This window comes from Anabrus simplex, chromosome 3 (assembly GCF_040414725.1).
Source record: "Anabrus simplex isolate iqAnaSimp1 chromosome 3, ASM4041472v1, whole genome shotgun sequence".
In the NCBI taxonomy this organism is placed as follows: Eukaryota; Metazoa; Arthropoda; class Insecta; order Orthoptera; family Tettigoniidae; genus Anabrus; species Anabrus simplex.
The window spans coordinates 311,093,563-311,119,008 of NC_090267.1; the positions used below are offsets into that span (position 1 = coordinate 311,093,563).

Genomic DNA, 25,446 nt, shown 5'->3' on the forward strand with positions numbered 1-25,446 from the left:
ATCTAAAGGGCTCCTTGTACGTACTAACATCTGTGCAGAGAACTGGTACTACGATGCTCAGCTCCTTGACCAATGAGAGCTCATCTTGAACACTGAGCGTTGGCTTGTTGAAGCTCGCTCGAAGCGAGAGACTCATTCTTGTGCTGGCGTCTGGTTGGTGATGGACGCGTGTAGTAGGTGCCTCGTGATGGTGAAGATTTTACTTGGAACAATGGAGAACGGCTGAATACTACGTGTGCGAGGGCTCTCCTCCTAGCCCTCAACATGAGGTGATACCTCATTCATTGTGAAAACGTCCACAGACTGTATGTATTTTATTTATGTCTATCCATCTGCATTTGGGAACCAGAGTATTAAATGGCGACGCGGCGTGGCTTCAAGCTTCTGTTCTATTTTCGATATTGATGAAACCAAAAAAAAAAGTAAACTGTACGGATGTCTGAGACGTGTCTTAGACTCTAATGGTTAAAATTTGTTCACTCTCGGCTAATGATATGTTTAAAAAAAAAAACTTGGGTAGTATGTCTTTTAAGAGCATATTCATTTAATCACGTGCTGTAATGGTGATATAAACTTGTAACGTTGTTCTGGGCGTATGGTAAATTTCATTCTAAATTGTTCAAGAGGAAAAAGGAATATGATATAATACTAATTTTTACTCTACTGTTAAGCTCATCACAATTTGGTCTAACTTGAACTACTTAGCCCTAACCAAGTCCCGGTTTGTTTATTTATTTTTGTGGTCCGGTTTTATATATTTTTTTTTCCGTCTTGGTCCGTACTACCTAAATAGTTGCCTTTTTGCCTCGTTCCTGGTTTCCTTTCGGTGTGTATCTTTGATTTTGGCTTGTTTTGAGCATGGGCCTGTTACCATGACAACGTATGTTGTACGGACATTGTTAATGAAAACATTTCCGTTGATGAAGGATTTTGGTTCCTTGTTTGCCTTTCTGGGCTTGATTACCTGCATTTCCTTTCTATTTTATTGAATGTTTTGTGCTTCCCCTTTTCTGTACCTTGTTTTGAATTTTCCGAATTCAATTTTTATTTTTAACTTCTCCCTGCCCGTAGTGTTTAAGGTGAATTTTCTTTCTGGGTTCCTGGTAGGACCTGTGCTTGAGTAGGACTAGGTGGTTCATGTGGTTTTTGGTAGTTTAAAGGTTGATTCTTTATTTTAAGCTGATACGATTTTCATTATTAAATTACTTCTAGTATAGTGGGGCCCCCTAATAACTTTTAAATACGATTAATTTATTTTCTTGGTAATAATTCTATTTCATGTTAATTACTAGTCTTTCTATTTTACTACGTGGGCGTTTTCTTATTACTAATTGGAAGGTTTAACTTTTCTCTAATAAATTTTACTTACCTTGCATGAAAATACTGGTGTTGTTCTTTCAAATGAATTACTCATCTGATACTGGATTTTTATTTTACTTGGTTTGATGTGTCACCCACTTCTTCTTGTGGTAAGTAATTTACTGATTTTATGGTTACGTTTTGTGGGTGCCTAGTTACGCTTCCTGACCTACTTTTGTCTACTCTGACTCTTGGTGTGTTCTATTTTATTTCTTGTTGTTTTATACCTTGCTGGCCTTACCGTAGTGTTCTGGGTTTGACTACGTTCGGGTCAGTATTGTGGTAGCTGAGCTGTGTTTCTTTGATTCATGGACCTGTGGCTCGTACCTACCCGAAGGTTATTTGCATCCTCACTTGACTTTGTTTTACTGAGTATCAGATGGTAATTAATTGAAGGAAGTACATAGTGTTAACCTGACGTAATATACTTTTGTAAAAGAATTGCAACCATCTTATTCCATCCTTGATTTGTTTTGTTTCATATTGTCTTTCGTCATGGCCCGACCTGTTATTCACCCTCACCACCTTCGCAAGTCGGAGTTGCAGTATGAGCTTGCGATCCGAGGTTTAGAACCAGTGGGTACTGTTTCAGAGTGTGCCACCTTACTTTCAGCTCATCTCCAGGTGCCTCTTAACCTATCTAAATTAGATATCTCCAAGATTGGTGAGTTTTTACATGTAATTAATTCTTCTTTAAATGAAATTTCCATAATTCTTAAAGAATTTACTGAAACGCCACCTACGAAGTCTCAGGTTAGTAGACTCAAGGCTAGAGTGTACCACCACTCGGGGCGTATCCAAGATCTCCTTACTTTGAAAACTGAGGGGGAATTCATTAGCGAATGCACCCAACTTTTGACATTAGCGTCCAGTATTTCTACTGAACTTGATTTAATAATTGCAAGTAGAGAAATGGAGAACTTGTCGGTTACAGATAGGACTAATCCTCTTTGTAATAATGAAAGTGTAAGTCAAAATTTATCTCCTCCTATTCAAGGTGCATGCTGTGTAACTTCTCCTGGCCTTGAGTCTATTTTATCACAGTTAAGTGGTACATCGCATAATTCCTTGAAAGAGCTGTTTCACGGTGTAAAGAATTTCTCCGTAAACTCAATTGAGGAGTGCCTTAGATTTTTAAGGTTCCTTGTAGAATTGCAAGAATCCGCTAGTGTATACTCTGTTGATGAGCTAGGCATGTATAGGGCCTTATTTTCCCATTGCGAGGGTATTCTAAAAAAGGAAATTTCCGAGGCTATCTCTCAAAGGTGTAAAATTGATGAATTTCATGAACTAATTCTTAACAAATTTATCCCCTCCTTAGCCCTTCAAAGTCTCATCCCTCAGTATTGCTTCCGAACTCAGTACCTTCACGAAAATTTGCTAACGTACATTGTTGATGTAAAGTTCTATTGTAAAGTGTTTCGAATTTTGGTTCCTGAGGAAGAAATGGTAACTCGCATATTAAAAGGTATATCTCCTGCTTATCGATCTTACCTTTCCCTTGTGAAATGTCCTACTAATTTCATTGAACTCGAGACTGCGTGTACCTTCGCTGAGGATGTAAAGCACGGAGACGCCTCCAGGCCTGTCCACCTTCCCCCTCCTCTTACCAATTCTAACTGTACTGGTTATCCTAAGTTTTGTGTGTGGTTCTACGGAACATCTAAGGAATTCGTGCCCGTCTAAGAGTAATGGACGTGATGTTTGTTGTTATCTTTGTGGCTCTAAGCAGCACACTAAACTTTTTTGCCCAAATTCATTTCAAAGACGCCATAAATGACTAAAACCTAAAAACCAGTCTCATAAGTTTCAACCTTTTAAGAATGTAGGGGACTCTGATGCGGTTATTTGTCCTCGTAACTGTAACAGAATTTGTGGAAATGTTGTCTCTGTAGGAACCTTCACCAGTGTTGAAATGAATAATGAACCATTGATGGCTTTGATTGACTCAGGGAGCGTTGTAAATTTAATCAATTCTGATTGGTATTCCAAAATGAAATATGCTTGTAAGTTACCGTCCTTACAACCTTCTGATGTAAAGTGTGTTGCTGCTAATGGTAATTATGTAGAAATTCTAGGGATCGCTGGGGTGAAATTGAGAATTGGAAATTTCACCTGGAAAGTGTCTTGCCTGGTGGTTCCTAACCTTTCGTGTAATTTGATTCTAGGAACTGGGTTTTTGTCCAAAACTGGACTTGTTCTCGACCTTCAAGACAGGAAATTTTTCTTTAAGTTTTCCCCTGCTAATAAATTTAACTTGTCTGATGATTCTAAGGGTAATTTAAATGCGAATTGTGTTTCTGAGTCAGTCCCTGATGAAATTAGCAATGTTAAGGAATTAAAACTTAATCATTTGAGTAAGGAACAAGCTGATGAAATTCGTGCACTTTGCAGCGAATTCCCTGAAGTGTTCACTAGTAAACTAGGGGTAACTGATGTTATGGAGTATGATATCGAACTAACTGATACCAAACCTGTGAGATCCCCTCCATATAGACTCTCTCCTCCACGTATGCTGGAATTGAAGAAGATTATTGAAAAACTTCTTGCGGAAGGGGTTATTCGACCTTCTAGCTCCCCATATGCCTCTCCTGTTTTCCTTGTTCCCAAGTCCACTGGGGGCTTTCGGGCTGTTTTGGACTATAGAAAATTAAACCAGAAGGTGGTCCTTCAGTCTATCCCGTTACCTGATCTGCACACATGCTTTGGGTGGTTTTCTGGGGCAAAGTTTTTTACAGTACTGGACCTTAACCAGGCCTACTATCAAATTCCTTTATCCAAGAGGTCCATTCCACTAACTGCCTTCATCACTGACTGGAATTTGTATGAATTTGTCAGATTACCCTTCGGTTTGAACTCTGGTGCTGGAATTTTGACACGTTTGCTGGATACTATCTTCTCTGACATTAAATTTAAATGTGTTTTTCACTATCTCGATGATTGCGTTGTCTATTCTAAAACCTTTGAAGAACATGTGATTCATGTACGGGAAGTCCTTGAGCGCTTGAGGAAAGCTGGCTTGACTGTTAAGCTTTCTAAGGTAACCTTCGCCCAGCCAAGTATGTCTTTTCTTGGACATATTGTGTCTTCGAGTGGAATCTCAGTTGATCAATCCAGGACCCAAGCAATTCGTGATTTTCAACCTCCTAAAGATGTCAAAGGCATTGCCCGTTTTGTGGGAATGGTTAACTTTTTCAGGAAATTTATTCCTAACTTCGCTGAGGTTGCTGCTCCTCTCAACCATTTAAGGCGAAAAGATGTTAAGTTTGTCTGGGGTCCTCTCCAACAAGCAGATTTTGAGAAATTGAAGTTCGCCCTCTCGAACGCCCCTGTTTTGGCAATTCCTGACTTTTCTAAACGCTTCATTGTTCAGACCGACGCATCTGGAAGAGCTGTTGCCGGAGTACTCTTGCAAGAGTACGAGGATGGTCGTAGACCTGTTGCGTATGCCTCCCGAACCCTCAATGATCTTGAGAGCAAATACTGGATTTACGAGTTAGAATGCCTTGCTGTCCTATTCGCTCTCGAAAAATTTCGGCCCTTTGTTGAACATGTAAATTTTGACCTGGAGACGGATAATCAGGCGTTGTCGTGGGTTTTGAACCGACCCAAAAGAACTGGGAGAATCACCCGTTGGGCACTTAGGATTTCTGCCTTCAATTTTCAAGTCAAACATATTAGGGGTACAGATAATGTCATCGCTGATAGTCTCAGCAGAATGTTTGATGGGGAACCTTGTCCTGAGGTAAAATCTAATGTTGAAAATTTTGATGATGGTAACATGATCAAAGTCAATGCCATTCTTTCCGAGCTACCTTTGCTTTACCATGAAATCGAAGATCTCCAGAAATCTGACCCTGAACTGAATGAAATCGTAAACAAAATTTGTAATGGGACTCTTGTAAAACCTTATTCTCTTGTCAAAGGTGTTCTATGTTGTAAGGGACGAGGAGACCATTGTTTCAAAATTGTTGTTCCCAAGGTACTGGTACCTGTCATCTTCAAGTATTACCACCACTGTCCCATTGGAGGTCATTTAGGAATGTTCAAAACTAGGCAGAAAATTAGGGAATTTTTCATCTGGAAAAGAATGGACAGTGACATCAGAAGCATGATTAAATCTTGCAAGGTTTGTGCCATAAGTAAACCCAGTCTAAACAACCGTGTGGGTTTCTTGTCGTCCTCACAAGCTTCACGCCCCATGGAACGTCTGTTCATCGACTACGTGGGACCTATGGTTCGATCTTCTTTGGGGAACACGCACATTTTCGTGTGTGTCGATGCGTTCTCACGGTTCACTTGGCTTATTCCAACTAGGTCTACAACTTCTCGCTCCACTATTAACTGTCTAAATTATATCTTTGCTTCTTTTGGTCCTCCCAAGTTCCTTGTCTCTGATAACGCTAGTGGGTTTACTAGTCATCTGTTCAAAAAATACCTTTTCGAGTTGAGCATTTCTCATGTCACTACTACCCCATATTATCCTAATCCATCCTATGCTGAGAGGGTAAATAGAAATTTGAAGTCTGCATTGATAGCCTACCATCATCATAACCAGGCTAAGTGGGATTCCTGTTTACATTGGCTAGCTCATGCATTTAACTCTGCCATCCATGAGTCTCATGGGAAAACGCCCATGTCCCTTATGTTTTCCTACACTCCATACTCCCCAATGTCAAATGTACTAGGCATCGATGACCTTTTGCCTGATTTATCTAAACCTCTCGATGTCCAGAAGATTTGGGACGAAGCAAAGAAAAATCTGTCTGTTTCATATGAGAAGACCAAGAAAAGGTACAATTTGGGTAGGAAAACAACTAAGGTAAAGGTTGGTGATACAGTCTTCATAAAATGCTACCCAGTCAGTAAAGCTGTTAATAAGTTTTCCGCCAAACTGGCACCCAGGTATCAAGGTCCTTGCACCGTATTGCAATTTCTGTCCCCAGTATCAATGTTAGTGAGCGATCCGGTTGCTAAAAGGATAGGAGAGTCTATCTGTCACAAGTTAAACCTAGTTAATGTACAGTACTGGTTCCTAATTCCCTTCCTTTGGGTTTCTGCTTTGTGAAGTTCTAAGGTACTGAAAGGGACATACAGCTGAGAACTACATTTCTGTGAGCTAATTAAAAGTAAAATATCATCTTACTGTTTAAGTGTAATTTAATTCTACCTGGAGTTTTCATTGTGGTACATGTTTCTGTGATTTTAAACGCTATGTTTGATATGTTTCTATTTGTCTTAGTACTGGTATTGTTTCTGGTGTGAACGTTGTGGTTTGGTGGTGTGTGGAATCTGTCACATGACTGTTTCTTGGGGGCCTATACTCCTTATATCTTACCTTCTCTGGGTTTTAAATTTTTAAATATCATACCAAATCTGCTTTGGGTGTGGGTAGGATTGGATAACGGATACTCGGAGACTTCCTTCGGTCTTCTTGCTGCTCACACTTTGGGATAGCAAAAATTTTATGATCGTGTCCTGTTGATATGTATTTATCCTCCTGTCCAGGGTGTCCATTTGGTAGCCTTCTGGACTATTGGTTGCTCGTTTTAATCTCGTCACCTGGGTGATTGTTATAAAATATAGTTTAAAAAAATATATATATTGGTTGAGTTTTAACTATCTGGGGGTTGATTTAATCATGGAATAGTTTCTGTTCATATCTTTGTCTTGTTTCTGGTTTTGGTGATCTTATCCATATTTATCTCTTGGAAATTAGTCTTACTCTGTTTCTTCATCCATCCCTTGTAGCAAGGTTTATTTGGAAAATTAGCTTTAAAATCTTACTCTGAATTTTATTTATGGCCTATTATCGATTTTCAATAATAACTATCCCTGAGTACCCTTTGATTAAGCTTCGAAAATTAACCCTTCTACTTGCTGCTGATCAGTCGTTGCAATAAGTTAGTTTTGGTCATATCCTTTGAGGGGGTTGTTAGTCGTGGGGTGATCTGTTAACCTGTGTCGGGGTTGGTAGACCGTTTGCTTCGTGCATGGATCTTGGATCTTTATGGTTTCTCCATCTTTAGCAACTGGTTTCTGGGCCTCTTCATGTCTAATGCTACGTTGCCCTCTGGTAATTATTCTAAGAACTGACTGTAGTACCTCTATTGTAAGTAATCTCAATTTATTCTTTACTTAACTTATGGTTTTCCTTATGTTGAAAATTTTATCCCATTGTTTTTTGAAATTTTGTTCTGTTTTAAAACTTCCTTGTTACTATTGTTGGTATAAGGTTGTCCTCTATGGTATTCACGGGTCTTGTGGCATTTTATTCCGCGCATTACTATCATCACTATGATACTGAAGTATTTTCTTGAATCTAGTATCTTCTTCTTGATCTTATCGTTCTGGGCGAGTTGTAGTGTATATGTTGGGCTGTTGACTGTAACCATCTTCCATCTATTGATATTATGTTGAGTAGTGTAGTCAAGGCATGGACTTGAATCCTGAGAAGTTATCCTCTTTTACCTAGGTGGTAGGTTTGCTAGTCCTGAATTTGGCGGTGGTGCGGTATTGCACCATGTTTGGTTAAGATGCTGTGTGGCATGTTGTTGTAAAGGGACCCTGTTGTATTGACTCTTGGTGCTGGTGCTTCTGTGGGATTTCTGTGAGGCAATATTAGTTGTATTATTGCACTCTGGCGGGTGTTTAAGCACCTTTATTGAACCATTGTATCTTTAGGAAGATGGGAATTAATAGTGTAGATTGTGTCTACCACGTGTGTAGTATGTTCTGGTCTTGGTCAGTGAAAATTGAGTTTGCCCGCATAACCTATTGCTCTGATGTCTTCCTATCTATGATATTTGTGAAGCTCTATTTTCTTAAACCTACCTTCTATGGTTATTTTCCCTTCAGTCATTTTGCCAACATTAGTAGATATTGTTGATTTACCTGCTTTCCGTTCTGCGTTCAGGATAGTTGAGCGTGTTATTGCCTACCTGTGAGCTATCGCTTGTGGAGTCATCTTGCCTATTTATTTTCTGGCCCCTGTAGTCATCTAATTGAGGTATTTTAATACCTTTTCTGTTTGATTGGGTGTACTATAGTGGAAAGTGTTTTAGTTTTTCCTCTTGCTGTGTGGGTTGGTTATGTGACCCCAAGTTATGTCCTCCTGAAACCTTATCCATCAATCCTTGAACAGTGATTCCCTTTGTATTAGTTTGTTCCTTGTTTAGTATGCCTCTGTGGAATGATTGTCGATGACAAATCGTTGCGCTCCCTACTCCTGATAGTACTAGAGGTCTCCAACTCATTCTACTTATGGTGTCCTTTGCTTGGAAAGACAGTTACCATTAACTCATTTGTGGCTTCACAGTGCTCGTACTCTGGTCGATAGTTGCTCTGATTGGTGTGTCCCTTTCTTTTGAAAAGTCTTTCTTGCAGGGTCATGCGAGGTCAATTAACTATGATTTAAAATCTGCATTCCTTAATGGTCTAATTATTTGGGTTGAATTATGGTGGGTTCTTAAAATTTAATGAATCATTGGCTCACTGATCTGTGGATCTCAGTCTGTTGTTTTTTTTTAATTGTTCTTTCTTGCCTTGCCCGTCTCGTGTATGTTTATGTAAATCCTTTTCTTTTGGGGGATTGAATCTTGGTGTATTGTTTGTTTTGAGGATTTACCTTATTGTTGGTAAGGGTTCTCCGGTGGAGTACGTGAATTGTTTATCCTTCTGGTGGGTCCCTGTATTGGTGGGGAAAGCTTGGTGACGTTACGTCTTTTCTACTTATCCATTTTCAACGTTTTAGTTTAGCGTTTTGAACCATTAGTATATTGAGGTAAGTACTGTATTCTTGACATTTGAGATCCACCTTTGGAGTGCGGTGGGTTAAGCTTACCTTTGCCTATGTCGATCTAATATGTATGGTGTTCTGGTGATTTTTGGTGCTGATAGTTTATTTGGTTCGAGACCTGTCTAGTTTGCCTAATTTGTGTTCTAGTGTAATTTAGTTTGGGGGTATGCTCTAGTCCTGAGTCTATTGATAATTTTACTAATTTAAGATTGTATTATGAGATTTATCTTTTGTCTTTCGTTATAAAAAAAATTTCACCAATCTTGAGGGTTTTTCCCTCTTCTTCCTTTTCCTGTTTGCTCGCGGTATCTTCGTATTGTCGGGCATTTTAATCTAATTTCGAAAGGATGCAAGATGTTGCATTTCTTAAAACCTGGAACCCGAAAACTAGTACTCACTTTGATATGGTAATTTCAAAGTTTAATGTAAAATGTACAGCCGAGAGAGATTTCTAAATTAATTATTGGAAGGAAACCCTATGTATGCCTTGTGTATAACCTTTCATGAACTCTAAGGGTGAACTTTTCTTCGTGGTGTAATCACCACCGTGTAAGCAGTTGTAATCAAAACCTAAAACTATTGGGAGTCTACTAAGTCGAAGGTGTGATTCTAATTAAACTGTGTTCTACCAACTTCTTCAAACTAATTGTGGTTGTGATGGACCGATTCCTAAGAGAAACTGTGGCGTGTAAACTATTGAAACCTTGTGCATGGAAAGCTGAAAATATTGTGAAAAAGGTTGAACTCAGTGTTGACTGTAATTAATGCTGTAGAAAGTGATTCTAAAGAGCTACCGCCTTACTGGATATTTATTATGTTGAACGTGGTACTTGTGGTCGCTTTAATTTTGGACTATAATGAAAATTTTGGTTACTTCTGACCTCAGTGCCGAAGATATGTACTGGATAAGCAAAGCTTCGGAGGGGGTGGCTGACACCGAGGTGTCACAGTTAATCGCCTTCTCCCCCTCCCCTAACGTTTTTGGACCTGGGCTAATCCCTGTGGAAATTAGTGTCTTTCTACCTCAATTTTCTGTGTATTCAGTTCGCTGAATTTCTTATCTCCTTCTAGTTTTATGATTCACTACCACTTTATGGTAGGGCTCTGGTCCGTGTAACAACCTGATCTAAAGGGCTCCTTGTACGTACTAACATCTGTGCAGAGAACTGGTACTACGATGCTCAGCTCCTTGACCAATGAGAGCTCGTCTTGAACACTGAGCGTTGGCTTGTTGAAGCTCGCTCGAAGCGAGAGACTCATTCTTGTGCTGGCGTCTGGTTGGTGATGGACGCGTGTAGTAGGTGCCTCGTGATGGTGAAGATTTTACTTGGAACAATGGAGAACGGCTGAATACTACGTGTGTGAGGGCTCTCCTCCTAGCCCTCAACATGAGGTGATAACTCATTCATTGTGAAAACGTCCACAGACTGTATGTATTTTATTTATGTCTATCCATCTGCGTTTGGGAACCAGAGTATTAAATGGCGACGCGGCGTGGCTTCAAGCTTCTGTTCTATTTTCGATATTGATGAAACCAAAAAAAAAAGTAAACTGTACGGACGTCTGAGATGTGTCTTAGACTCTAATGGTTAAAATTTGTTCACTCTCGGCTAAATTTTAATGATATGTTTAAAAAAAAAAAAAAAAACTTGGGTAGTATGTCTTTTAAGAGCATATTCATTTAATCATGTGCTGTAATGGTGATATAAACTTGTAACGTTGTTCTGGACGTATGGTAAATTTCATTCTAAATTGTTCAAGAGGAAAAAGGAATATGATATAATACTAATTTTTTACTCTACTGTTAAGCTCATCACAATTTGGTCTAACTTGAACTACTTAGCCCTAACCAAGTCCCGGTTTGTTTATTTATTTTTGCGGTCCGGTTTTATATTTTTTTTTTCCGTCTTGGTCCGTACTACCTAAATAGTTGCCTTTTTGCCTCGTTCCTGGTTTCCTTTCGGTGTGTATCTTTGATTTTGGCTTGTTTTGAGCGTGGGCCTGTTACCATGACAACGTATGTTGTACGGGCATTGTTAATGAAAACATTTCCGTTGATGAAGGATTTTGGTTCCTTGTTTACCTTTCTGGGCTTGATTACCTGTGTTTCCTTTCTATTTTATTGAATGTTTTGTGCTTCCCCTTTTCTGTACCTTGTTTTGAATTTTCCGAATTCAATTTTTATTTTTAACTTCTCCCTGCCCGTAGTGTTTAAGGTGAATTTTCTTTCTGGGTTCCTGGTAGGACCTGTGCTTGAGTAGGACTAGGTGGTTCATGTGGTTTTTGGTAGTTTAAAGGTTGATTCTTTATTTTAAGCTGATACGATTTTCATTATTAAATTACTTCTAGTATAGTGGGGCCCCCTAATAACTTTTAAATATGATTAATTTATTTTCTTGCTAATAATTCTATTTCATGTTAATTACTAGTCTTTCTATTTTACTACATGGGCGTTTTCTTATTACTAATTGGAAGGTTTAACTTTTCTCTAATAAATTCTACTTACCTTGCATGAAAATACTGGTGTTGTTCTTTCAAATGAATTACTCATCTGATACTGGATTTTTATTTTACTTGGTTTGATGTGTCACCCACTTCTTCTTGTGCTAAGTAATTTACTGATTTTATGGTTACGTTTTGTGGGTGCCTAGTTACGGTTCCTGACCTACTTTTGTCTACTTTGACTCTTGGTGTGTTCTATTTTATTTCTTGTTGTTTTATACCTTGCTGGCCTTACCGTAGTGTTCTGGGTTTGACTACGTTCGGTTCAGTACATAGGCACATTTTAGGTTTTTACAGACTAGAGAAAATACAATGGTTCAAACATTAGGTCCAAATTATGTGGATAGTTGTCAACATTTATAACAGATTACAGTATTTGTAGAACACCATATTTTTAATTTTTAATTTTGTGTGGCTATTTCTAGCCGGGTGCAGCCCTTGTAAGGCAGACCCTCCGATGAGAGGGCGGCATCTGCCATATGTAGGTAACTGCGTGTTATTGTGGTGGAGGATAGTGTTATGTGTGGTGTGAGAGTTGCAGGAATGTTGGGGACAGCACAAACACCCAGCCCCCGAGCCAATGGAATTAACCAATGAAGGTTAAAATCCCCGACCCAGCTGGAAATCGAACCTGGGACCCTCTGAACCAAAGGCCAGTACGCTGACCATTCAGCCAACGAGTCAGACAGAATACCATATGCAGGATTTTAAAGGAAGATCACAAGATTTGTTTTCTTAGAACGAAAATAAGAAAGATTTTAGAATATAACAAAGGGGAACTGTTGTAATATTGTACAAGTTTTTAGTTTGAGTGCTTATTTTAGTGTAAACAGAGTGTCTTAGGATCAAGTCTTACAGATTTTGGGACTTTTTAGAAGATCGCTGAAGAAGAGAACTGGTCAGTTCTCGAAACATGTTTGACCTATAAGTAGCCCTGTTTCACAGGATTCCATTAAGAACCAGTATATTATGACCACCTTTCACCTGCAAAACAGTGACCACTTGGTTAGGCGTTGATTCAACAAGGTTTCAGAAGGTATACTGGTGTATCGGGTACCACAAGCACAACAGCAGGCCCTGCAGTTAGCATACACTGCTGGACAGTGGTAATGTAACACAAACTGCTTCTCCAAGTTGAAATAGGGGCCGATGAACTTCGATGTTAGGCCCCTTAAAACAACAAGCATCATCATCATCATCATCATCATCCAAGTTGAACTACACATTTTCAATAGGGTTCATATCGGGGCTATTTTGTGGGCCATGGCATTAAAGCAAATTCGCTACCATGTTTCTCAAACCAGCCCTTCACAATCGTGGCAGTGTAGCATGAAGCATTGTCCTGTTGGAAGTGGCCACCATCATCAAGCAACACTGTTGACATGAATGAATGGACTTAGTTCAGATACTGGAGAGCTGTTTTGGATTGCTGTACTGGACTAATGAGCCCCAGTGTATCCCATGAAAACATCATCCAGATCATCACACCTCCTCCACCGACCTGTCTCCTCCCAACCATGCAACCATATGCATGTGACATAGTCTCCAATAGAAACTGATGTACACATGCTCGGCCGTTGATGAGATGAACCAGGAATCTGGATCCATCCAACCAGGTGACCATTTACCAATCATCTACAGTCCAGTGGTGATGATTTTGTGCCCACCTCATCTGCTGATTTCAGTGGAGTGCAGTCAGCATTTGGATATGGCTGGGTTGTCAACTCCACAGTCCCATGCGCAGCAGTATTCGATGAACTGTGTGCTGGGGAACATGGATATGGTCATCACTGATGTACCTGTTGGCAATTTCTCTTGAACTGTGGCCCTGTGCTCCCTCTGAACAATGCATGACAGCCTGCGCTGGCCTTTGGCATCAATGAGCTGCTGTCAACACATGGCTGGATGCTGCATCTTTGTTTGCCCATAGTTACACAGTTTTCAGTACGTGCTCACAACAGCGGCAACAGATCAGCCCGAAATTTGTGACATTGAAGAGATGTTGGTACTAAGGTACCATGCCATCACAATTTTCCCTCTATCACAGGGACAGATTGGCAGCTTTTCACATTCTGACACCAGAGACACTACTAACAACAAGCCTGTAGACCTGCCCTATATATACCATGTTACCAGCATGTCACATGTTATTCTCCCCACTGCTGGCATGCTAAGTGTTCCTGGGTTGGGGTAGTGTGATGGCTCATTGGTGTAATGGAGATAATGAGTTGTGTATGCTGGTTTTCATCTTCAACAAAGTTATTGTAGCACTTTTGTAATATTGATGTTTACCTATTTAGTATGTTTTAGGCAGAGTGTAGTAAGAATAACTGATGGTCATGGTATGAAACATTATTCAATTATTATTCAATTTACTATGCCCTTCTGCAAGAATATCAATCAGTCTCACTGTATGACCTGTGTATGTCTCTAATTACTTGTGTTGCTGAATATTTTTAGACCAATGAAGAAGGAGCACAGACCAGTATTTATCTGGCAGTGTCTGAAGAAGTAGAAGGAGTTACAGGAAAATACTTTTCTGATTGTAAGGTAACAAAATCAAATTCTTCTATCATTTTTATTAATTACTTATTTAATTTATTCTCATTTATACTATCATTCACCATAAGCTCCCTTGTGGGTCAGTGGTAGATTGTCAGCCTCCAGATCCTAAAATTGCAATTTCAAACCAGGCAGTTTTAGTGTGATTTTTGAAAGACAGAAAGAAATCCATCCAGAACTCCATGAAATATGATGTCAACATATCAGAGATCTCTGGAGTCACGCTTGGTATTTATCTGACAAAGTTAATTAATGCTCAGCCATAGATCACCCAAGAGAGCTTTGGTTCCTTTGCCATTTGGTAGAATAAAAAGGAATATCAAAATTGACATGCAGGGAGACTAAAGGGCATCAAATTAAAATATTGGTAACATTGCTGTTGCTTTTTATTATTATTATTATTATTATTATTATTATTATTATTATTATTATTATTATTATTATTATTATTATTATTATTATTCAGTGGCAAATGGACTTCTTCCTGTCCTTCAAAAATCTGACTACCTCTGCTGGGTTTGAGCCCACAATCCTGGGATCCGGAAGCAGACACCCTACCACTGATCATCCACCTGTAAACAATTTCCAGGAACAAAAAGTATTTATTGAATGATTAGGCAAAAAGTCTTACTGTACCGTAATTTGTTGTGTAATTTGTAATATGTTGAGTTTCCTTGGTAGCTAAATTGTCAGTAATATGGTTCTTGACCTCCCTTGCGAACCATCTGACCTTGCCGCGGTAGGGAGACTTGCGTGTTCCAATGAAGCAGATAGCCGAGCGGCAGGTGCAACCATATCGGATGGGTATCTGTTGAGAGACCAGACTAAGGAATGGTTCATCGAAGGAGAAGTTTGAATCGTTATGGTAGGTTAGAGAATCTGAAAAGAGAGATGGATAGACTAAAGTTAGATGTAGCTGGTATAAGTACGTAGGCAGGAAGAACAGGATTTTTGGTCAGGCGACTACCGAATTATCAACACAAAATCAAACAGGGATAATGCAAGAGTTGGTTTAATTATGAACAAGAAAATAGGGCAGTGGGTATGCTACTATGACCAGCATAGTGAAAGAATTATTGTCGTCAAAATAGACACCAAACCAGTGCCCACCACAATAGTGCAAGCCTATGTGCCAACTAGTTCAGCGGATGATGAGGAAGTCGAAAGAATATATGAAGAGATTGAAGATTTAATACAATATGTAAAAGGTGACGAGAATCTAATTGTGATGGGAGACTGAAATGCAGTGATAGGCCAAGGAAGAGAAGGTAATACAGTAGGAGAATTTGGATTGGGACAAAGGAACGAAAGAGGAAGTTGGCTGGTTGAATTCTGCACCGATCATAATTTAGTCCCTGCCAATACTTGGTTCAAACACCACAAACGATGGCTGTATACGTGGACGAGACCTGGAGACATGGGAAGCTATCAAATAGACTTCATTATGATACGGCAGAGATTCAGAAACCAGGTGTTGGATTGCAAAACTTTCCCAGGAGCAGAAATGGACTCTGACTACAACTTGTTGGTCATGAAATGCCATCTGAAGTTGAAGAACTTGAAGAAAGGAAAGAATGAAAAAAGATGGGATCTAGACAAGTTGAAAGAAAAGAGTGTGAGGGATTGTTTCAAGGAACATGTTGCACAAGGGCTAAATGAAAAGGCTGAAGGAAACATAATAGAGGAAGAGTGGATATTCATGAAAAATGAAGTCAGTACGGCTGCTGAAGAAATGTTAGGAAGGAAGAAAAGATCAACTAAGAATCAGTGGATACCTCAGGAGATACTAGACCTGATTGATGAACAACAAAAATACAAGAATGCTAGAAATGAAGAGGGCAGAAAAGAATACAGGCGATTAAGGAATCAAGTAGAAGGTGCAAGGTAGCTAAGGAAGAATGGCTGAAGGAGAAGTGCAAGGATGTCGAAGGTTATATGGTCCTAGGAAAGGTAAATGCTGCATGCAGGAAAATCAAGGAAACCTTTGGAGAAAGGAAATCTAGGTGTATGAATATTAAGAGCTCAGATGGAAAGCCACTTCTAAGGAAAGAAGACAAAGCAGAATGATGGCAGGAACATATCCAACGTTGTATCAAGGTAAAGATGTAGGTAATTTGGTTCTGGAACAAGAAGAGGCTGCTGATGCTGATGAAATGGGAGACCCAATTTTGAGGTCAGAGTTTGACAGAGCTGTGAGTGACCTAAATACGAACAAGGCACCTGCAATTGATGACATTCCCTCTGAATTACTGACCGCCTTAGGAGAAACCAGCATGGCAAGGTTATTACATTTAGTGTGTAAGATGTACGAGACAGGAGAAGTCCCATCCGATTTTCGGCAGAATGTTGTTATACCTATTCCCAAGAAAGCCGATGCTGACACGTGTGAAAACTACTGCACCATTAGTTTAGTATCTCATGCCTGCAAAATTTTAACACGTATTATTTACAGAAGAATGGAAAAATAAGTTGAAGCTGAGTTGGGAGAAGATCAATATTGCTTCAGAAGAAATGTAGGAACACATAAAGCAATCCTGACTTTACGTCTGATCTTAGAGGATCGAATCAAGAAGGACAAGCCCACGTACATGGCATTCGTAGATCTAGGAAAGGCATTCGATAATGTTGACTGGACCAAGCTATTTAAGATTCTGAAGGTGATTGGGATCAGATACCAAGAACGAAGAATTATCTACAATCTGTATAAAAATCAGTCTACCGAGCTCAATAGCTGCAGTCGCTTAAGTGCAGCCAGTATCCAGTATTCGGGAGATAGTAGGTTCGAACCCCACTGTCGGCAGCCCTGAAAATGGTTTTCCGTGGTTTCCCATTTTCACACTAGGCAAATGCTGGGGCTGTACCTTAATTAAGGCCACGGCCACTACCTTCCCACTCCTAGCCCTTTCCTGTCCCATCATCGCCGTAAGACCTATCTGTGTCGGTGTGACGTAAAACAACTAGCCAAAAAAAAAAAAAAATCAGTCTGCAGTGATAAGAATCGAGGGCTTTGAAAAAGAAGCAGCAATCCAGAAAGGAGTGAGGCAAGGCTGTAGTTTGTCCCCCCTCCTTTTCAATGTTTACATAGAACAGGCAGTAAAGGAAATCAAAGAGGAATTTGGAAAGGGAATCACAATCCAAGGAGAAGAATTCAAAACCTTGAGATTTGCCGATGATATTGTTATTTTATCTGAGACTGCAGAGGATCTCGATAAGCTGCTGAATGGTATGGACGAAGTCTTGGGTAAGGAGTACAAGATGAAAATAAATCCAAAACAAATGTAATGGACTGCAGTCGAACGAAGGCAGGTGATGCAGGAAATGTTAGATTAGGAAATGAAGTCTTAAAGGAAGTGGAAGAATATTGTTACTTGGGTAGTAAAATAACTAACGATGACAGAAGTAAGGAGGACATAAGATGCATACTAGCACAAGGAAGGAAGAGCTTTCTTAAGAAAAGAAATTTGCTCACTTCAAACATTGATATAGGAATTAGAAAGATGTTTTTGAAGACTTTCGTGTGGAGCGATATCGATTTGGCTAAATTTGACGAGAAGAAGAGATAGAATGATAGGAGACATCTTAAGACACCCAGGACTTGTTCAGTTGGTTTTTGAAGGAAGTGTAGGTGGTAGGAACGGTAGGGGTAGACCAAGATATGAATATGAAAAGCAGATTAGAGCAGATATAGGATGCAATAGTTACGTAGAAATGAAAAGGTTAACACAGGATAGGGTGGCATGGAGCCATGTAGAAATGAAAAGGTCAGCACAGGATAGGGTGGCATGGAGGCTGCATCAAACCAGTCTATGGACTGATGAATCAAACAACAACAATGGTTCTTGGATAGCTGGTTAATTATCATTTTCTTCACAAGCTTTCTCTCAGTGGAAACCGTGTCAGCACAGCTGAGTCTGTCATTGGCTATAGTATCCTGCAAGTATATTTTTAACCTTTTCAGAGTACATATACTCACTACCATATCAAACACACATGTAATTTATTGAATTACTAGCATGTACCCGCAGCTTCAGCCAGTAGCGTCTCAGATGGCAGGTGGGTCTAATGTGGGTATTATTATTATTATTATTATTATTATTATTATTATTATTATTATTATTATTATTATTATGATTATTATTATTATTATTAATGCAGTTTTTGTTTCTTCTTCTGTTGTATATACACTCATATTAAACTTTATTATTACATTTTTATTGGCAGTATCACTACAGTTAAGCATGTTTCATTCTAATGCATGCTAATAATAAAATACTTTAAAAGTTAGGGTCTACCTCATTTTATAAAGGAACTGCACTTGTCAATTCTTCTGTGGTGCAAAATATTTACAACCTATTTTAAATGCTACATACTATCACTGTTGAACAAAACTTATCCAGAACTTATGCTCTTCACTCCGCAACTGCTAAAAGCAAACTTTAAACTAAAATTTGAAATGTGTTGAAAGCTTCACTCTGTGAATGATCACCAGAACATTTTACATGAGGTTAGAAGAATATAAGTGAGTTTGCAATAACATCGCCGTAACACCCGCCGCTACAGCTTCGGCTGCATTGTCCTTTTTTATTGTGGGCATGTCAAAGCTAGCCCCTAGCTCAACATTTTAAAATGCATTGAAACTTTCACTCCCTCAAAGGTTCACTGACCTTCAAAACAGTTACAAATACTCACTGTGAGTACTGAGAGCGAAGTAGCCCCATTGTCAGGATAAACATAGAAAACATGTAATATAATCAGACTATCATTATCTCATATAATTAATTACTTCAGAACAGTTGTAGCAGATATTAATTTAGTCTCATTAAATTAATTATCTAAAATGTAAATAATATACCATTTCTAAACTCTTCCCTGAAAATCTGGTGGGGATAAGCCCCTTTAACCCTTAATGATGCACTGCCCCTAGCTTTACCCATGTTTATTCATTCAGCTGTTAGATGCTTTTAATCCATTTACTTTAAAGCGAATTACAAAACACCGGGCGAGTTGGCCGTGCGCGTACAGGCACTCACACATGCTCCCACGCGCACACACGCCTTTTATTATTATACTGTAGATCATATGACTTTTTAACACCGGAAGTGTCAGAGGATATGTTTGTGTAGCTGTTATTTTGACTGATTACATAAATAATAAAATAATAAAATAATAATAATAATAATAATAATAATAATAATAATAATAATAATAATAATAATGATGATGATGATGATGATGATGATGAAATTTTAACCTTAGTAAAAAAACTAGTTCTAACAAAAGCATCGCAGCACAACCCTAAGAGCTGATGGGATGTAACCTTTTGCTATGAAAGAAAATGAATAGGGTAATTGCCCTTGAATTACAATATTTATATTTTTTTTAAAAGGAAACAATAAAATATATCAAAGTTGAAAGACCTTTACAAAGAGAAATGAAAGAGTTATTAAGCATGCTTGCAGACATGCGCAGTTTGCTAAAAGAAATTTAATTACAAAATTCAAACATCAAAACCTTTATCCGATGATACATGTCGATGAAAATGAGGGCTAGTCCCATTCTATACAAATATAGAAATAAAACTAAACACAGAGGTACTGTAAACTTGCATCATTATCAAAAACTCTTCAGGTAATGTGCATAGATTTTCCGTACTTATACAAGGTGACACAGAACTACCGGGGGGGGCACACCCGAGGGGTAATTAAAACATAATACAAGTTAAGAAAAATGGTATTACCTCCAAACAAATATTATATAAGCTGAGAAGCCGATTCATTTTGACAAATTTAGCAGTGAACGTGAAACTCGAGAGTAAACTCCCATGTAAGAAAAAGGTAATTTATCATATTGGAATGAAGTTAAAAACTGAAATAAAGGAAGAAACAGTACTTATCCTGAGATCGGGTTTCCCATGAGGGGACTGAAGGACAAGCACGTCCGTGCGCTAAGAAGGTCGAATGATCAAAGACACAGATCCTACCTCAGTCCCACCGAAGAAGCAGGGTAAGATCGAGAAACAGGAAATGGTGCAACCACCAAAGAGAATGCAGAATTCACCCTCAACTTTCACATTCACCAGTTACATTCACTTTTTTCTCCAATCAAAAGTATCCTCTTTCTTGCTGACACAGCTATAATAAATGTTCGAGAAAAGTCTTCATTTACACAAGAGGGAATGTGCTTCCAGAACTGCTTGTGTGGTATAGTGCAGGGTGACACACAACAATTTGATCAAAAATGAATATATTAAAATTCACAGATTAATGATAATTTTGATACAACCTTTAAATAAGAGTTTCTAAAATATAATTTTAAATGATCTGGATAGGTCCAGGTTTATGAGATCAAAACAATTCTTCCTAGTCCAAATGTCTAATAAGAATAAAATCTCAAACAACAAAAAATTTAATATTTAATACAACAAAATAAATTTCAAATCATTTCCACTGGTTTCTTTACACTGTCAAACTTCAGCTTTTCTGGCACAAGTCTTTCTATTTGACACTCTTGGGTTACCTGCACATCTGGATGTAGGATGAATGATAATGTGGTAGGAAAAGGGTGAAACCTAACATCAGCACATAGCCTACTCTTGTTGAATAGCACGATGGGGTCTACTCAAAGCTTAACATTCCCATCTGATGGGCGAATCACCATCATCAGCATCATATGCCTTCACTCCATATGAGCACTGCGGAGAGGTCTGGAACTGAATCCAGGCTTTTGGGACACAGGCTAGTGATTAGATATTGTATACCACTACTTCTCTTACCGCGCTGGCCAAAATTCTGATTTTTTCCCACCAACAAGACTCGAACCAGCTAACCACATTGTCGGACCATATAGACTCGACACCTTAATAATCATAGCCACGAGGTGGGCTTACACATGTAATGAAAAGATTTGTGGGTGTTGGAACAGTCTCTCAGTCAAGAATATTTTGTATACCACAAGAATGAGAATTTTCTTGTTAAATTACTGTCAGAATATTTTAATGGCTACATTGTAGAGTTTCCATTTTTGGCATTATATAATTGTTTTTTAAACCAAGAAAATGGCTTATGTTTTCTAACATTCAAAATAATTGGTAAGTTTCTAACAGGACTGGGTCCAATCACTTAGGAGTGACACACTTCTCAATAGAGAGTTGTTTTACAGCATAACTGCAGTAAATGAGTTTCCAGACTTTAAACTCATTATATTAATTATGTTTATAATGATCTTGATTGCCAACAAGAAAGACACAATCAGCATTCGTTCTAAGGACATGTGATGAAACATGTGATGTGAAGTGAATGCAGTATAACTGCCTACTCTTCTGTGACCCTTGTCATGAAGCAATAACTGCATATTATGGCTTTGAAGGCAAGATGTTTCTTGCTTCTCTTGTGGCTATGTTGCCACCTAAAGACTGCTTAGCATGTGAAAAGGTATTAGTACCATCGAATTGTCATTCAATGAAGCATGCATATTAAAGAAAATATTACTATTGTATTTCATAAATTTAATATGGTTGTATTTTCTGCCTGTCTGTTTGATGACTGTGGTTAGACAGTGCTGATTCATTCCTGTGTATGTCCTTTTTTTTTCTCTTATCTATACTTTGACTAGTATCTATTTAAATGAATCAATTTTTTTTCTGTCAGATGGTGAAGCCATCCAAAAGAGCTAAAGATGAAGGGTTGGCAAAGAGATTGTGGGAGAAAAGTGAAGAACTAGTCCAATTACAGGCATCTGAGAGACTGTACTTATAATGAAGTTGGAAGAGAAGAAGAGACTAACATGCTATCAGTCCTCACTATCATGTGCTGTTCTTTAGCCTCATAATACTTTCAATATAACTTGCAAATATACAGGTTGAAGGATAAGTAAATATGTAGTAAGAGAGTGTGAAATTATCATGAAATTTGTATGTTACTGTTTTAATGGAGGATAATGTATCTACAGGGTAGTCCAAAAAATTTAACTCACTGTTGGATAGTATTTATATACTGACACATTTAACTTGCAGGTTCACCTTTTGATACTGTAAGAGTTATGTCATAGTATGTTCAAAATGACCACCAACAACTTCTATACAATGCCAATGTTGCCGAAGTGCAGATCGAACTACAGATGTCAGTGTAACTCGTAACTGGCTGATTGTACGTGGTTTCTATTAATACACTTCATTCTTGACGGTCCCCCACAGCTAGAAGTCCATTGGTGTCAAATCAGGTGACCGAGGTGGGTACACAGTAGCACCACATCTGTGACCTATCCACCGTCCTGGCAGAGTGTTGTCCAAGTACAACCAGACATCTCGAAGGTAGTGAGGCGGGGCTCCATCTTCTTGGAAGTAAAATATTTCATTGTCATACAGGGTTTGAATGGCAGCCAAAATCCTTGTCTGAAGCATATCAAGGTACACGTGACTGGTTATGGTACCCTCAAGGAAGAAGGGACCAATCAAACCAAACAGTAAGCCCTGGTAAATTCACTGCTTAGTCCAAATGAACGTGAGGATTTACAAGGGGCCCAGTGGACACAATTGTGGCAGTTTACTGTACCGTTAAGTTTGAATTGCGCCTTGTCAGACCACACAAATTTCCCAGCAAAATCCTCATCCTTGCAAACCATGCAACCAATCGCAGTAGTAAATCCTTCGATCTGGGTCATCTTCATTCACCGCATGTGACAGTCATGGAACATACACTTTCCACTTTACACCCTTAAGAATGCGTCTCACACTTGAGCGGCTCACCCCACTTCGCGCATGTCCTGGTATGTTGACTTTCGCAGTGATTGTGTATAAAGTTGCAACACCACAGCACTGGACGCTGGGCTTGTAGCTGTTCGTGGTCAGCCGGATCTTACCTTCTGCACATCATGCACTGTTCCATCAGCTTCAAACTTATCATAAATACGGGTAATTGTACGACATGTTGGTTGGAAAGTTCCAAAATCTTCCTGCGACCACCTTTGTACCTCCTGAGTGTACTCGTACATCCAGTACCATTTCGACACAGCTTTGCGTTCAGCAAGTGTTAACCTTACCACAGCCATTGTTGCTAGTCAACTGTTGTCCGCTGTTCTGGCCACCACCACTCGTGCTTGCGCGGTGAATTGCCAGTGTCACCTACCCACAATAAATCTAACTATTACATTATACTTACGTAGGAGATTAATAAGTGTAAGTCCTTCTGTTTTGAAATTATTGAATTACAAACAGTGAGTACATTTTTTTGAACTACCCTGTATTCAAAACTTTCACCTATGAATTTTATTTTTTTTCACTCATCTGTAAAATAAAAATAATAATTTGTACCTACTTTAGTCAGCATCAATAAATATTCATTTGTTTTGATCAGTCTTGTCTAGAATAAGCAGAAAATGATCTGCCTGTCTCACAGGTATATTTTAATCCCAGACACAATAATAGCATTAGCACATGCATACATCAGGGACAGAAAAAGTCAAGCATGTACAGTGAAAGAGGAAGAAATGTCCATTGCTGAAGTGTGAATGAAAATAATGAAGTGTTCTTTGAAAATAAATTTATGCAATCATGGTATGTCCAGGCAGTTGATATTAATATAGAAGCTACAATTTATATTTGAAGTGCAAAAGATTATTCAAACCAAAATTGATTTTTCAGGCATTTATAGAGTGTATGTGATTTTGTGAATACCATACCTTGAACCCTTAATTTTAAACAAAACAAGAAATTTGAAACCCACCAAACATCTCATTATGACTGAATAATAATCACAATCTACAGTTTGATGATCATTGAGTAATGGGAAACATATTTAACTAAATTCTGTACTATCTCTGAGATCATCATCATAATTAACATCATCATAATATCGATGACAGCAGTAGCATGTATTTTTACTAAGTGACTTGCCAGTTTTGATTTATAAATTAAGCTAGATTCCACTTATAACTGTATGTAATTTATCCCTTCACTAAGCCATTCAAAAGATAAACTACATGGTGGTTTCAGGTTCTGTAACATAAGTAGTGAAGTAAGATTTTCAGAGCAAAATAAACTAAAAAAATTCTTCTTTCTTTGATCATGGCCAGCTGTGAACCACATGAAGTAACTTCATTATTTTCTTCCTCCTCTCAACCTCTTGTCTTTCCAGTATTTCTTCATTCTTTCACTATATTCCCTCTCCTCCTTTCCTCCATCCAGACAGATTTATTTTATTTCTTCTCTTTCTCCTGGAATCCCCAACAAACTCCTTAATACTTTTTTCTGAAAATGGCTCTATTATCTCAGTTTTGTGAAACCCAGCTCAGACATATCCTGTTTATCTTCAATTAATGATCCAATTTGTGTTTTGGTTTTTTGAAATAAAAAAAATGATCAAATATTCTCTTCATTGCCTTTTTCTGGATTCTTCTGGATCAAGTGGCCATAAAAGGTAATCCTCCTTTTTCTGATACTGTCTGAAAGCTTTTCATTTTTCAAATGAAGTTTTCTATTGTTTGTCATCATCATCATCATCATCATCATCATCATCTGTTTACCCTCCAGGTTCGGTTTTTCCCTCGGACTTAGCGAGGGATCCCACCTCTACCGCCTCAAAGGCAGTGTCCTGGAGCTTCAGACTCTTGGTCGGGGGATACAACTGGGGAGTATGACCAGTACCTCGCCCAGGCGGCCTCACCTGCTATGCTGAACAGGGGCCTTGTGGAGGGATGGAAAGATTGGAAGGGATAGGCAAGGAAGAGGGAAGGAAGCGGCCGTGGCCTTAAGTTAGGTACCATCCCGGCATTCGCCTGGAGGAGAAGTGGGAAACCACGGAAAACCACTTCCAGGATGGCTGAGGTGGGAATCGAACCCACCTCTACTCAGTTGACCTCCCGAGGCTGAGTGGACCCCGTTCCAGCCCTCGTACCACCTTTCAAATTTCGTGCCAGAGCTGGGAATCGAACCCGGGCCTCCAGGGGTGGCAGCTAATCATGCTAACCACTACACCACAGAGGCGGACTCTATTGTTTGTTTTCATTCATTCATCTAAATTTTTTTTGGCCAATAATTTTTCTTAGTAGGTACTTCCTTTTCCTTCTTTTCTAATTCATCAGTTTCTTCCTTTTTGTTTAAGACCAAAAATTCAACACTTCAGGCACTTTGGTTATATGATAGTATTGTAATGATGAAGATTTTATTTTTACTGACAATGATTCCTTGTTGTAAATATCCTTAATTAATTGATAAGTTAGATCCATTTTTT

General features: G+C 38.7%; 1 protein-coding gene across 1 annotated transcript in view; it reads left to right on the forward strand.

Annotated features, from left to right (window-relative positions):
- The window catches only part of LOC136866789 (retinol dehydrogenase 12-like), a 104,836-nt gene extending 80,133 nt beyond the window's left edge, over positions 1 to 24,703 (forward strand). Inside the window, exons 7-8 of the mRNA XM_068227062.1 lie at positions 14,120 to 14,209; positions 21,868 to 24,703. Coding sequence (XP_068083163.1) covers positions 14,120 to 14,209; positions 21,868 to 21,975 — 198 coding nt within the window. The 3' untranslated portion in view covers positions 21,976 to 24,703. The remainder of the gene's footprint in view (positions 1 to 14,119; positions 14,210 to 21,867) is intronic.
- The last annotated feature ends 743 nt before the right edge of the window (positions 24,704 to 25,446 follow it).